Source organism: Cephus cinctus, unplaced genomic scaffold (genome assembly GCF_000341935.2).
Source record: "Cephus cinctus unplaced genomic scaffold, Ccin1 Ccin1_scaffold0396, whole genome shotgun sequence".
Lineage (NCBI taxonomy): Eukaryota > Metazoa > Arthropoda > Insecta > Hymenoptera > Cephidae > Cephus > Cephus cinctus.
Window position 1 is genome coordinate 267619 of NW_014333080.1, and position 15215 is coordinate 282833.

The 15215-nt window shown below is 43.6% G+C and overlaps 2 protein-coding genes across 12 annotated transcripts in view; one reads left to right on the forward strand and one right to left on the reverse strand.

The window, feature by feature from the left end:
* LOC107267279 (C-terminal-binding protein) overlaps nucleotides 1-15215 on the reverse strand; it is a 32019-nt gene that overhangs the window by 8063 nt on the left and 8741 nt on the right. Inside the window, exons 1-8 of one of the 7 annotated variants that reach the window (XM_015738765.2) lie at nucleotides 13480-13614; nucleotides 12633-13082; nucleotides 12237-12524; nucleotides 11953-12141; nucleotides 11778-11867; nucleotides 11541-11697; nucleotides 11039-11216; nucleotides 6212-10736 (exon numbers count right to left, since the gene is read on the reverse strand). In XM_015738765.2, coding sequence (XP_015594251.1) covers nucleotides 10409-10736; nucleotides 11039-11216; nucleotides 11541-11697; nucleotides 11778-11867; nucleotides 11953-12141; nucleotides 12237-12524; nucleotides 12633-12830 — 1428 coding nt within the window. In that variant the 5' untranslated portion in view covers nucleotides 12831-13082; nucleotides 13480-13614 and the 3' untranslated portion in view covers nucleotides 6212-10408. The other 6 variants (XM_015738768.2, XM_025084513.1, XM_015738766.2 and 3 more) reach the window with 6 other exon arrangements.
* On the forward strand, nucleotides 1171-5748 carry LOC107267280 (protein glass). 5 transcript variants are annotated; one of them, XM_025084519.1, is made up of 8 exons: nucleotides 1171-1185; nucleotides 2082-2261; nucleotides 2715-2895; nucleotides 3345-3675; nucleotides 3858-4130; nucleotides 4354-4683; nucleotides 4775-4942; nucleotides 5020-5748. In XM_025084519.1, the coding sequence occupies exons 3-8, from the start codon at nucleotides 2832-2834 to the stop codon at nucleotides 5183-5185; spliced, it is 1332 nt and encodes a 443-aa protein (XP_024940287.1). In that variant the 5' UTR covers nucleotides 1171-1185; nucleotides 2082-2261; nucleotides 2715-2831; the 3' UTR covers nucleotides 5186-5748. The 5 variants fall into 5 exon arrangements, with proteins under 5 accessions (XP_024940287.1, XP_024940283.1, XP_024940285.1 ...); XM_025084515.1 differs by lacking the exon at nucleotides 1171-1185 and adding an exon at nucleotides 1212-1756 and having other exon boundaries at nucleotides 1889-2261; XM_025084517.1 differs by lacking the exon at nucleotides 1171-1185 and adding an exon at nucleotides 1212-1595.

Genomic DNA, 15215 nt, shown 5'->3' on the forward strand with positions numbered 1-15215 from the left:
TAAGAGTGGTTGGACGTAACGCTATAGATACCGTATGGGGTGGCTGTGTAAAAGGTGAAAAAATAAGGTAGTGTCAGGTTGTGGAATACACATAGATCCTTATTACGGTTCTGAGGAATAAGGGCGTGTAGTAAGAAGGGTCTGTTTCTACGAGGCCTGCGTAAATACCAAGTGGCCAATCGGTTGGAAGTGTAAGCCAATACGTTGCCAGGGCCTATGGGTCCCTGGCTACACTCTAGGGACGACTCTATCGGATCCGAATTGAAAATTTGATCCTCGCCGGGTTATATCTACTAGTTGGAAACGAGGTGGGTATTGGAAATACATGTGGTTGACTTCCTCTTCCTGTCTCCGCGTCGGAACTACAGTCAGGTGTCGTGCCTGTCCTCTCTCATGGTCGGTGGACATTCAATATTCGTCGAAGGGTTCGGGATGAGCTGGACAAAACGTGTATTTTCGTAATGCGTGATAACGGAAGTGCACCGTCCCTGTCAAGTAATATTAAAGTGACGTTAGATTTTCCACAAAGCTAACCACCCGGACCAGGGCGCTTTGGCATAAAAACGTGAAAAAGTTCCTGACCTTAAAATTCGATCGAATAATTTATTCCTGTCAAAAATTCCCGTTCGTCCCCACCTTGGCTTACCCCGCACTCGAGGTACATGCAGGTCGAAATATTTGTTCAAAAATTGAAAAGCTTGCAGCATGTCGAGGAGAGTCTGTCACAGCCGGGCTCATCGTTGGCTGGTCAATAATTTGCTAAAGGGAAGGCATTACGTGCGAATGATCTCGAGGATGTCGGGGGTACCGGCGGACAGGACCACCAAGACAGTGTGGTAATGGTATCTCGAGAAAATATAATATCCCTACGGATCGGTGGGTGAGTAGGGCTCCGATCACCGATCGCTGAATGAACGATTAGTATCTCGTGTCAACAGCGTGCAACCCGTGTATGTGCCGTATAGAGGTAGGTATCGAGAATACGTAGCCAATATGGCCCCACGTACGTAGGGCGCATATTGTACGTGAAAAAATAAAGAAAGATGGTGGAGCTATTCAACACTGGCAGACACGTGGTTGTGGATGTGACTACCTACCTAGTGCGGTACGAAGAAGAACACTTGGATGGACGGAGCGAGTCGGCACACATGAGAGAGGGTCCGTGACTAGTAGTGGGGTTGGGTGGTACGTAGTTAGTTGGTAAGGGGTGAGAGTGGGTGGTAGGTGGTAGATGCCTAGTTAGCCAAGACACATTGACAGGCCATCGGGCCAGCATGGCAGTAGCATCCAGTTGTACCCCTAAGGTTCCTCAAGACCGGTAGGGTACCGAGGTCTCCCGGAGAGCTTTCGCATATCAGTGTTATAAGTTTGGTAGCTGTGACTCGCCGAGTGGATTTGTGGAACTATGCGGTTTTTCGTATTTTCAAACTTCAACCCCTTAGACGGCTGAATAACGTAGCTATGTGAATACGAGACTGAGAATTTGAAGAGGACGCAACTGTGAACCTGGATAACAGTGTCCAGAGATATATTTTTAAATGTGATTAATTATTAATTATGTCCGGTAAAATATTTAAAATCAGACTTAAAACGGAGTGAGTGTCTATGGATACAATTTGTTTTTTGTTTTTTGCCCTGTCGCATGGATGTGATCAGGGAGCGTTGGGAGGAATGATTTTACGAAAGTGCAATCTTGATAGAGTGAATGATGATATCTTGAGGGATTTCTTGGCACAGACTGTGTTTAAGCTACAGGGTAACGGCTTGTAGTGAAAAAATATTAATTAATCTAATAAATCAGTCATTCGCATAAGCTCGAATTGCAGTGTGTATAAAAACGTGATTTTTGAAAAAAAAAAAATTACGATAGTCAATAATCGTTTTGTAGGCAAGATTTCGAAGAAGTCGATTAATTGTACAATCTCGATGGAAAATAACGGGGAGTCATCGTCGTTGCATACGAAATAGATGTAGTTAAATTTTGACATAGCAGAATCTGTCTTCTCTTTATTCTATTGTACACGAAGACAAATGACCGTTACAAGGTTGGACTGACTGATCGTCAAATATTGGACTCCTAGGTGTGTCGAAGTGGCGGCCGTGCTGATATTCGCAAGATCAACGATCTGTATATCCTTTTGGTGGATATACATAAAGCGTCACGTGGAAAGATGCACATGGTTCAAAATCTATGAATGGAAATATCTCGCAGGTTTCCAGAAGCCCTTAGAGGAGACCGGCAGGTCTTCCAAGCCATAAAGGTACCTTCTACGCGCTGTACCTATACACATGTGATTCTTGCAATCATTCATAAAGACCATAACTTTGTATTTATTGCACTCTTTTTTTTTACATGAATGCGATCAGCTATGCGATATAAACGTGCTATGGATAAAATGGAAATTTTTTCTTTTTACCAATATAATTTATACAGAATACGGATAGCGGAGATTTTTGAAAATACGAACGTACGTGTTACGAATTTTTTAAAAAATATACTCAATGGGTGTTTTGTTCCATCGGTAAAAGAGGTGTGTCGCGAGGCTGTTAAAATGCTTAAAAATATTTTTTCTTCTAAAGACTCGTATTAGATTTACTGTGTAACAGGAAAACCTTTAACATCGCAGGGGTCCATTTGTCGATATTATTGCGTTCTTATTTTTCAATGAAATGAGCCGAGAGGGCTGTATTCGTGTTTCCATGCCCGTTGCCAGGACGACCGGAGGGGTTGGACCACATCTCCATAGAGAAGGGAGCCAGATCGCTGCTTCTGGATAGGGGCGTGGAAGGGGGTGTTTCTAACGGAAGCTGCTCGCAGAAATTTCGCAGAGATGGAGTTTCTGCAGAACCACCACTCGGCGAACACCTCCGAGCCACCGTATACACTCGGTACAGGTGAGCAGAGCACCGTAAATTCACCCTAAAAAATTGCATCCCTTACAATTTCGAAGCACGAGCAGATCTCACCGGTACAAAAAAAAATTGACTACAAAACCACTGAAGCATTGAATAAATAAATTCGTAAATAAATTTATCAAAAAAAAAGAGCCCGTTCGAGAAATACAAAGCTAAGATTTTTTTCTCCAAATTTCCAAAAATATCTTTCCAAACGGTATATCTATATATCTGAACGCGTAACGGTTTTTCGTATCCGCGGTGAAACGATCGTGTGATAGTTAATTTTTTCTTGACGATCATGAGAAGAGAAGAAAGAGACAGCGAGAGGACAAGTAGAACTAGTATAAAGAGGAAGGCGAGGATGGCTGAGGTGTGGATAAGGGGTTTAGGGTTACAGCGAAGATAGGTAATCGAAACTCGAGACTGAGCAAGAGAAATTTGGTCAGGATCGGTGGGCAGCATCGAAGCAACCATCCCGTCGGGTCTTTGCTCGGGTTCGCTTGGCGTGCTCACGAGTGAAGATACTTTGGCGGATACGCAAAATGAAGAGACCCTAGGCTCCCTGCAAGGGACTCTGCGTCTCCAGGACCTGCAGAGTTCGCCGGAGGATATAAACGCTGACCCGAGTCATCAGATACAAAATTCTGGGCAGAATCAGGTCGTCAGTGAATTCGGAGCGAGTTTCTGGGTGGACGACATGGCTGGATTTCCATTGCCACCATTGGACCTGGATCCGTTGCCTCCAGGACTATTTAGTCCGTGTTCCGGTTCCTACAAGTGAGTCACACTCATTTCTTATATTATAATAAAAGCACCTACGTACCACGTAAAAAATAATATTTCCCATCTCCTTGAAATTAAATGACAATTACGTTAAGCTAGCAGCGCTAGAAAATATTGGCTAAAATTGGGGTATACCCCTTTCTATGTACCTTGTAAATTTTTAAGTATTTTTTCAGCTGGGGTTGTAGCCGAGGAGAATGCGTACCAAGGGCTGCCAACGGCAATGGCGAAGGAGTCGCGGACGTCCTCTTATCCCTGAAACACGCAGTGGTGCATCCTGGGAGTCCTACTGGAGGATATTATTCCACGGGTGGACCGACCCATCACTACCCCCAGGATTATGCCCAGAATTTGGGACCGCCAGTGCCACCCTCTCATTACACACCCGGTCCAGCAATGTCTGTCAACGTTTCAATGAACATGACCATGAACATGAACATGCACCCAGGGTGAGTAACGTTACAACCCTTAAACCAGAGACGACCCTTGTATCAAAAAAAAAAAAAAGGTAAAATTTAATAAGAAAATTCATATCAACCAACAAAAGTAAGATCGTCCCCGTTCGAATGGATAAATTTCATAAACCTGTTTAAGGGTAAAAAAATCATCCCCTAAATTCTAGCTCGCCATCTTGCCGCCTTTCTTAGGGTTTGTCAATGTTTGCGTACGCAGGTACGAGCAGAGCTATTCGTCGGCATGGGGGGTAGAGCCCCTCCTGAGTCCCGCCCCCCAATATAACCCCGTGGAAGCTCCAACGAGGGTGAATCAACCCCCGACCAATAGCCTTATGGCTCCTCATCATCAGCACTCTCACCCGCATCCCCATCCTCATTCTCGCTTACCGACCGGCGAGCACGCACTGTGCATCGGCGGAGTAGGTCCTACCGTTACCCCGGACGATAACGGCAGACCGAATCTCTGTAGAATTTGCGGGAAAACGTACGCGCGTCCCAGCACCCTAAAGACGCATCTCAGAACGCATTCGGGCGAGAAACCATTCAGGTAGGTCTCATCCCTTACAATGTAGAAACGAAAAAGAAATGTCCAAATCGAATTTCACACTCAACCAATGACATCCTGTACAATTTTAAAGATGTCACGCGTGTTCGAAAGCATTCAGCCAAGCGGCCAACCTGACAGCCCACGCGAGGACTCACTCCGGCGAGAAGCCATTCCGATGTCCGGTATGCGACAGGAGATTCTCCCAGAGTAGCTCGGTGACGACACACATGCGCACGCACTCCGGCGAACGTCCCTACAGGTGGGTCGTTACACGTCCTCCCTTAAATGCAGCCTGAACGATTTTTCACGAAAGGAAGCTAAAAAGTCCCTTTCCAGATGTCGATTCTGCAAGAAGGCCTTCTCCGACAGCTCCACCCTGACGAAACACTTGCGGATCCATTCCGGGGAGAAACCGTACCAGTGCAAGCTGTGCTTACTGAGGTTTAGTCAAAGTGGCAATTTGAACAGGCACATGCGAGTCCACGGTGGCTCCCTGACGTGACACGATCCAGTTGGTCGGTTGGACAACGGCAGGTTCTCGCAATGTTGTCGAATACCCGTTATTCGACTAGGAGCGAGCTTACAACGAAAATAGTTTATACGGTCATGTTGATAAAATGCGGCATCCGCTCGAGTCCTTCCGTTTCGTCCTGAGGATCGTTCCTGTGTCTTCCTGTCGTTTACGACGCTGCTGGAACCAGGGGGACGAGTACGAAAACGCCGTTGCAGCAGACGTGGAAGGCACCAACGAAATGAAAGAAAGAAATACCGCAAATTTGAAAGGATAGCTGAACAAAAGAAAGGATCGCCTTTCGAAGCCTAGTCGAATAAAGTATTGTTATCGATCAGAAAACGGTGTTTGGCGGAAGTTCGCGAGGAAACGGAAGTCAGGATGGGTGAACAGGATAATCCGTGTATATATATATATATACACATACAGTTACTCATGTATGTATATATACACAGGCCTGCAGTATTCACCACAGCACCGTTGATTATTGTACAAATATTGTATTTATTATAATTATTATTATTAATTATAATTAATATTAATGTTGCTGTTTTCACCACGTTCACTTTTCTCTCGTCATCTTGTGGCTTTTGTTTCTTTTTCTTCTTCTTCGTCAGTTTTACGTTCTCTCGTTTCTCTTTCACTCGCTCTCGCTCTTGCTCTCTCTCTCTCTCATTTCTCTTTTCCATTGTAAATGTAAAACGAAGGTGTGCCTCAGCGCCACTCTCATCGAAAGGAAGGATACGCGTATATACACACATATATATATATATATATATAGATATAATTGCGTTATATACATATATGTGTATATGTACATTCATATGAAAGAAACTGATTAAAAAAATTAATCAATCACTATATGGGCGTGTGTTTCTTTCTTACTCTCTCTCTCTCTCTCTTTCTCTCTTTCTCTCTATATCTATCTATCTATTCATTTGTCCCACGAGCCAGGAACCGCGTGTCGATCCTCTTTACGGGAAACAGGGAAGAAGAATAAAGGAGGCCTCGCGTGTGTTCGGCTGCAATTTTCTGTCTCTATTTTTTTTTACGCACCCACGCAAGCAACACGCATACGCACACTCGGGATTGACTCACAGGAGCTAAGAAGAATGGAGATAAGAAGGATAAGGATTTTCGAGGGACGATAAGAGGTTTCGCAAGGAGAAGACATGTGGGAATGAAGGTGTAGAAGGAGGAGAAGGAATAGGGGCTGGAAATATAACGGTGGAAGTCATTACGTACTGCATTTTTTTTTTCATCACATTAAATTTGCCTCTTTCTTTCTTTTCTCACAATTAAAACTATATAAGAACAACTCCGTTTCTTCTTCATCGTAGCGTACTTCGATTTCATTCATATTTTTTCTTTGTTTCTTTATCGTTTATATCATTTCACTCGTCAACAGAAATTCTCTCTCTCTCTCTCTCTCTTTCGTTCTCTCAGAAATTCGCTATCGCTCGTCATTCGCTTTCACACCGTTGTCTGTCTTACTCACTTTCATTCACTCTCACAGACACTCTCTCTCTCTCTCTCTCGTTCTTACTATATATAATGATGTATTTATAAGTAATAATATTCTTGAAAAAAAAAAAAAGAAGACAAAAACAGTATGTATAATGTTTCTACGTTATGTACCCATACGAATCTGCAGGAACGTATCCGGTCCCTTCTACCCTCTTGTTTAAAAAGAAAAATTTGGAGTTCTCCCATAAGATAAGCAAGCATCAAGAGAGCAGAGGGGATGAGCTCGCCGTGCAGCTGCGCACTGGTACCTCGTGTATTTATGTACGTAGCGTATTTCTATTTAAAAATGTATATTCGGTTGTTGTTGCTGTTGTTGCTTCTGTGTGGTCAGTGTTGTATATCTCTGTATTCCTTTACGCTTCTATCGCCTCGTACGCACGTCTCATTTGTGTTACATGTATAATAGTATTATGTATGTCTCTATACGTGGCTATTTAGAGTAATGTGCGCGTGTAACTTTTCGTGTAACGTGTGATGCTTCGTTTTTTTTATTTATTTATTTATTTTTGCCACTTTTATACGTTATCGCCTCGCGCGCCATGACGATCTCGAATGTGCTTTTTAGTATTTTGTTTCATATATTTTCGGTCCGATTCCTCATACCAGTTGGAATGATTTTTGTTCTCCCTCTCTAGCGCTCTCACCGTTCTCACACGCTCCCTATCATCGCTCTCTTTCTTCCTTTCTCTTGGTCTCTCACTCTCATGTTCAAATCTCGTGTTCTTTTATAATTGTCAAAGGATCGTGTATAATAATAATAATTACTCAAATCCGTAAACACGTCTACTGAAATATATCCAGATGTAGCTTTGTAGCTTCCGATCAAACTTTCAGAGTACATTGTCATAGGTTCTAATGATTACTCTTAATAGCCTCACTTTCATGAATACGCATGTCCCAATAATCATTGCCCTATTTCTTTTTCTCTCTTAATTTTTATTTACCGCCTCGACAAATCTCGGAGCCACGTGGCCGGGCACAAATGTTCGTTCTGCACCATGGTGAGGCCCACACGACAAATGTTCTCGACGATTCACCGCCTTTCGCCATGTCTCTCGTTTCAAACGTAAAAACAGATTTAAAAAGAAAACCGAATAGATATGTGTGTCTCTAAAATAGATTTTCTTTTCCCATATTTTTTATTTAATTATTATCGCTTTCCATAATTTTTCTCAAAAAATTGTCCATATCTTCCGTCGTCTCTTTCTCTCTCGCTCCATTTTTCACCTCAATGATTCACCTCTCGATAATATACTCAAGTGTTCGTAACATCGCCTTACTTTACTTAATACAATAACTAATCATATTATAATTATCAATTAATAAAACTTGTTTCTGCTCGTTCTATTTCACTCTCTCGCACGTTCGCTCACACTATCTCTCTCTCTCTCTCTTACACACTCTCTCGTACTTTCATCCATTCACCCTTGCATATTCACAATGTCGCTCTCCCTTTCTCGCACGTCCTCGCTCACGGGGGGAAAAAAAAACGAAAAAAAAAAAAACAGTTCATCAATAAGTTCACTAAAAAAAAAAAAGCTCAAGTAGCATTCGGTTTCGTTTTCTCAGAAACACAAAAGAAATACTCTAACGGGCAGGGAGTGGGAGAAGAGAGAGAGGAGAGTCGGGGATTGGAAGGTTCGAGAACATTAAGGTCGAGGGCCAAAGGTTCAATATGGAGCAGAAGGACAGGAGTTACGCGCGCCCATTTACCAACGCACTCTCGTCGTTACTCTAGCACTACTGTACGTTCCAAAACGTGTTCTCAATTTGCGTACAATTACAGCGAGTTACTGGCCGGCCGCCACAGTAGCAGCTCGTACCGCCACGACGTGGTCTGCTTTGAGGATTTCGCAAGAGCACCACGTAAATCATTCGATCGACCAATTACGTAAATGGCAAGAATTATACGCGGTGCTCGCGCTCCTCCCGACGTACCGCCAAACGATACAATAAAGCCCAAAGTGCATCCGTTCGTTACATATCCGCAAATATGAGTGACCTACAAATTACTATAGTGAAACTTCAATCTGTACATTGCAAAGCGGTTTAGGGAATTACAAAGTTCGCCGGCGCACGTTTGCGGATACTTAACAGAATACAGGTGAATAAAATGGTGTTCCGTCGCAAGCGCTCGAGTGTTCGCATTGTCTCTTAACTTTCTCTCTTTTCGTTTTCTTTTGTTTTTCGATCTTTTTCCCATTTTAGTATATCTATTCCTTCGCACGCTAATAAGAACTACCACATTGTACTCGAATAATCGCTTCCTCGGTGCGCTCTTCGCGTCGAAGATCAGTGTGGACGTTGCGTTTGCGGACTCCTCGACGATTCTGTTAGATTGCCGGTGACAGGATTCCATGGTAGCCGATTGAAAAGGGCCCGGGTCGTCCGCGCGTGTCTTCTGGCACTCCAATCACGTGCTTTTGGATTTGGAGAAAAAAGGGCGAGAGTATCGGGGGTGTTTCAATTTGCTAATAAACGCTACGGCGAACCGTGACGCCCGACAGAAGAGTTACAGAGATACGTTTTCGTACAGTTTAAAATTTCTATCGCAATTAAAAGTGCGACAAAGACTTTGCGATTTCATTCTGAGATTGAGAACTTTAATGTCGAGTGATCACAGTTGAGCCAGCGGCGTCATAGATTCAAATACAGTACCGGCCACAGTAATACATGACGTACATTTCTCTATTTTTTTTTTTTTATTGCAAGTATAGAAATTGCTACAAGTATATGTATGGAGTCTATAAAAAATACTATTTCAAACTTATTGAAACGTCGAGTAAGAGCAAGAGAGAGAAATAGACAAGTTATAAGTTGATCGTGCTCTTCAAATGGATAAAAATTTAATAAGAGGTGGATCGAGATTTGAAAATGGAGCTTCTATTGCCCGCGCATCCATTCAATGTTTGCAGTTGTTTCTTCTGTCACTCGTCGACTCTGATTAGTATTACGATAATAGCTACCCGAATCAATTGCCTGGAGATGTTTATGGGATACGAAACAGCGGAATATATTCTGGAAGTCAAGGAACACTTGTTTGGAATACTGGTTGTCCGATAAAGGCGATCTCGTAACGATAAAGGCGTACGATTGAAATGTATGACATGACGTAAGACCAAGACATCTATGCTCTATGAAAGAAGACCATTTTTTTTTTAATCCTCAGAAGCAGCAGCTCTCAACCAAAAATATATAGTCTGCATGTATCACTGCAGATGTCCAATGGGAATGTTTCATCTTTACTAGCCCGTACTGTATTTGATCTGCTTACGGAGATACGAATAGCTCTCTTTAATGTTAAAGATTGAGGAACGCAAAATTCAAATGCGAAACGACACGTTCTCTCTGATTCTCACTTTCACTCTCTGTCTCTCCCACTCTGTCATACAATCCCTTTCATTCACTTTCACGCTATTCCTTTCGCTCGTTCTCTTGCTTTCGGTCTTTCATTCATTCTTTCTTTCACTCTCTCTCTCTCTCTCTCTCTCTCTCTCTCTCTCTCTCTCTCTCAAGGATGGATCTCTCGAGTTTCTCGGAAGTAGCGGACAGATTTTGGGGCACGTCGTGCACGACACACGTTAGTCAATCAGCTGTTTGTCGTCGGAGGTCGTGTGCGAATGGCTAGGGGGTAGGTTAGGTCAGAGGGTGGTGCTGGAGTAGAGTTCGGGGTTCGGGGGTTCAAGGTCAACGGGGACTCGGAGCAGGTGGGCTTGGCCGGGGGTCAGGCTCGCTCACTATGCTGTGGGGTAGTCCGGGTAACCCGGCAGCAGGGGGAGCCGAAGCAGGGCCCCCAGCCCCGCCGGCGCCTACCGTTGGGCCCGTGGGGCCTGTTGGACCCCCGGCAGGCGCTGCCGGAGGGTTCGAACCGCCACCGCCCCCACCAGCACCACCACCAACTACGGAGTGCCCCCCAGGAGGTGGGGGTGCAGAGTCGTGGGGAGTCGTCGAGTGCGCCTGCTGGACGGGCAGTGCTCCCGCATAGTATCCGCCGTTGATCCCCTCGGGGTAGCTGCTGGAGAAAGCGAAAAGAAATTGGCCACTTCGATAAATGCCTTTAAAGTGCCCAATTGATCTTAGGAAATCCAAAGAGGCTCGAGAGCGCTTCTAAACCACGTAACTATTGCACACACGCTCGACTCTCTTTCCGTGTAATACGAGTTAACTTCTGCTTGAAAATCTGTGTCTGCAAGAATTACGACATCTTTTTTTTCCTCTCTCACTCTCTCGATGCAAGAAAGACAGTGTCAAGGTAATCGAATTATTATACGCTACGTATCTGTGCTGATTGTATTTATTATCTCGTAGTGTGCTTACCCAGCGGTGGAGAGGAAATATTCCTTGTTCACGCAGTTTCGTAGACAGTCAGGTATACGACCTACGATGGCCCGCCGTATCTCACTGGCAGCCATTTCACGAAGTTCCGTGCAGCTAGCGTCGCTGTAGAATGCAGCGTGTGGTGTACACAACAGATTCGGAGCGTCTTTCAAAGGACCTACACACCCACGTGAAATAAGTCACTTCTCATTAATCATCCTTAGACCGATTATTTAGTATAAACCAATCAGTAATTCATGCATTCGTTAACATAACCGCGCATTGCCTCATCTCATGTGAAGTAAATAAGCCAAAATATTTATTAAGTACTAATTTTCCAGCAACACTTTTTATTGTTAAAAATCATGCCAATTTTAATATCGTCTTTGGGGAACTATTGCAGGCACTGCATGACAACCCGGGGTCATAGGACTCGGAAAATTTGGTCTATGGACATATTAATCGGGTTAAGGACGGTTAGGTAAGGTCAGATAAGACTCACATTGCGCGGACTGACCCTGAAAGACGTTGTACGGCTCGTTCTCGTGGACGTCCAGTGCTGCTGCACGAATTCTACCCTGTTTCAACGCCGCGGCAAGTGCGTCATCGTCCACAAGACCACCTCGTGCCGTGTTCACCAGAAATGCTCCTGGTCTCATCTGCAACACAATTTTTGTATTCACAGGAAAACAGAATTAGTGTTTCCAATTACAATGTCTTCATTTAATAATTGGCATACCTGTTTGATGGTGAATTCGTTTATTAGGTGATGATTGTGCTCATTCAAGGTACAGTGCAGAGATACGCAGTCTGATTGAAACAGTAAGTCCTGTAAGAGATACCATGAAAAGGTAACATTTTTCAATTATAATTATTTGTATGACTGCATATTTAAAATCATAATTCGAATTAACCTGTAATGTATACACCCTGGTGAGGCCAAGTGATTTCTCGATTCCATCAGGAAGATACGGATCGTAGAAGATGACGTTAAAGCCAAAGGCCTTAGCACGCAGTGCTACTGCAGATCCAATCCTACCCAATCCAACTATGCCCAGAGTGTCACCCCGTATCCTTGCACATCCTTGTGCAGCCTCTCTGACCTAGGATATATAGGAGAAATAATACATAAATTTCAATTTTTTTACAAAGATGAAATAAAAAATAGTAAAGAAATTCGTACTCATGTTACTCATACCTGTTCAGGTCCTGTGAATTTTTTGCCCTCGCGAACCATATTCGCGAGCCAATATGTACGTCGGTATAGATTGAGAATGAGGCAAAGAGTGGTGTCAGCTACTTCCTCAACTCCATAGCCAGGCACATTGCACACTGCGATGCCGAGCTCACCGGCAGCTTTGACATCGATATTATCGACACCAGAACCAATCCTTACGATAATTCGTAATGTTTTGAACTTTTCGAGGTCTTCCTTTGTCAGAATTATAGTGTGCCACATGAGTGCACCAACTGCCTCATTTAGTACCTTTAAAAATATTTTAAATATCATTTTAAAAATATGTTTGCGATAACTTATCATTTTAATAGGCAATAGAGGGATAATTGTTACTTTATTATGTGTTCCATGCCATACCTTCTCATGTATTTCTGAGGTGGACTGTGCATCGCAAAAGGCCACCGTTGCAACATCCTTAAGGATGGGCATCTCAATAGAACAATCCCGGCCATCCAGTAGGGCCACCAGAGGTCGAGTCTGAATGGGTCCATTAGCAATTGGACCCCTCATGGTCTCCATTCGAGGGCGTTTGGGCATCATCTTCCGCTTGTCCATCGGTCAGACAGCCCCCCCTATTTTTATACCTTTCACTCTTGTTCCCGATCTCTCAATATAAGTTGGCTTTTCTCCTGCTTTAGGAGTTTTAATATACCCTTCTTGTTTAAGATAACTTTCTTCGCTTTGTGAAGAGTCCTTGCACTTAGTGGTTTTGTCACACAAACACTTTCTGCAACGATGACTTTAGGTCGGTTTTTAGGCAGGGACCGCCAAACCTCCAACGCATCACGACTTGTTGAACGCCGACTTCTGAAATACCCAATAGATATTCTTATTCATCGAACACATTACAATATGTTATATTAAGACACATCATTTTATGTCCATTCATTATTTATTATGTACATTGACTTGATATGAAATTCCTGTTAATTTAAATGAGGAAGGAAATACAATTGAGTTTCAAAATTCTATTTTGCATATAACTCAGTACTGATGCACAACGCACACTAACGTATGTCTATAATCGCAACAGCCTTTATTTTAATCCACGCGTGTAATTTCGTACAGATATAACAGTATGCGACATGCAGTGAAAAAAAAAAAAATGCAGGACGCGCGGTTCGCCAACGACTGAAGAAGGCACGCGGACAAGAGTTAGGCTTTATCGCGAGTTCCGTGATCGGCGATTTACTTTTTAGGTTACCTTCAAGCGCGCCGGCTTCCTATGCACGAAATACACGATTTGGATGGCATAAAAACGACAGTAACAATACACCAGATCATGGAACACCAAGAACACTTAGTTGAATGTTAAGAGGGAAACAAGAATTGGGTAAAAACTTGCCGAAACACCGAAGAGGAACACCGTAGGAAGACACGGTACGCGGAGTGGAGTCACTGGCTGGGGCTAATGTTTTCAGAAAGGCAAATACATCCTGGCGTTGGTCAGTGGGTCGACGTTTTTAGGCCATTTACCGAACAATTATTAATTAATTGTGCCATGTTCACAAGAAACGTCTCTACCACACACTTCAGACCCTAATTGTTACTGTTAAACAATCATCTCACAACAAAAGTAATACAATTCACGCTAAAAATACACGACATCAGGCATGGTGTAAGTTAGCGCGAACCCGGTTTATACAAGCAGTGCTTTTACATGGCACTACGGAAAAATGCTGAACTACCGAAGCCCCATAAGAGAAGTAGGGAGAGTGACACGTGGCGCCCTCCCATGCGTAAAGAGTACGCTTCTCGGCAACCAAACCATTGGCCTCTGCTCTAACGGGAAAGGAGAATCAAAATTTCTCATACGCGGACCAATCACGAGCTGTCTAAGTAAATATGTACGTCGCCAAGTAAAACTTCACTGAAACATAAATTCAGATCGATGTCCAATTTGGATATAATGTGCGTACTGGGGCGTATGCCGTCCACTTGAGCATCTCCAACAGCATATTAGCATACATACACGACAACCGTTTTCATTCTTATTGGATGGTGGACATGGAACGAAGTAGGAAGTCCGGTCCAAAAGGAAATCTGAAATAATTACGTCGTGAAAGGTCTGTCCAGTGCGATATTTCACCATGAGATTCAGAGACTACGGAAACATTTGCGAAACTCGAAATTTTTTCTAAAAATCGAATAAAAGATTAAGGCCGATTCACACGCGTAATCGGAAATATAGCCTGCGGAGGCTATAAAACGAGATCGGTGCTGGCCTCAGCAAAAGCGTCGATGCGATACTAACAGAGAGTGCAAACCCAAGCACTTTGACTTCGGCACATGTTGTGCCAACTCAGCGAAAGCGCAAGCTCATATCATCAAAAGGAAGAGGAGGTAAAGGAGCAAGATTAAGTCCTCGTTCGACAGTTGGCTACATACGCGTGTCACCTCCTAGAAAGACAGAAAATTTGCTCTTAAAGGCATGTGGTCAAGAAACTGACTACGTGTTATTTTTTGGCGCGATATCACGTGTGATGAAAAATGATCGTAAAGCATTATTTATTTTTTCCCCGAAGACTATGTCCCGCTGTAGCACATCTCGTCCTCGTTATCATCGCGTCAGTGCACATTATCAAAAACAGGACACGTGGCGATAACGGAGGAAGAATCCGACATACAATTCACAACAGAGAAAACATACTTTCCGTTAGGAAGTGACTTTTAACGCTGTTTTACTGGGCCGCACGCGGTTCCTCGCAGTCGTTTGACAAAGTTCAAACCCGGTGGACTTTTAAAAGCGAACGTGGCTCAGCTTGGCGGTTAAATTCAACCCTTTAGCTTAATCTCAGTGTGCAACAGAGTTTTTCGAGTTAGAGAGAGCTTGTGGGAGGGTTGGACGCTATGAGGGCGAAGTTATCCAATTATTGTCTAACCTGGGAGCAACTTTACCCGACGCTGAGGTACGGGGGGGGGGGGGGGGGGCGGGGGGGG

Bases quoted from the DNA above. Each gene is read 5' to 3' on its own strand.
- LOC107267280 (XM_025084519.1), top strand. From the start codon at position 2,832: ATGGAGTTTCTGCAGAACCACCACTCGGCGAACACCTCCGAGCCACCG. The intron at 3,676-3,857 runs GTGAGTCACACT...GTATTTTTTCAG, and splicing joins CCGTGTTCCGGTTCCTACAA to CTGGGGTTGTAGCCGAGGAG. The intron at 4,131-4,353 runs GTGAGTAACGTT...TTGCGTACGCAG, and splicing joins AACATGAACATGCACCCAGG to GTACGAGCAGAGCTATTCGT.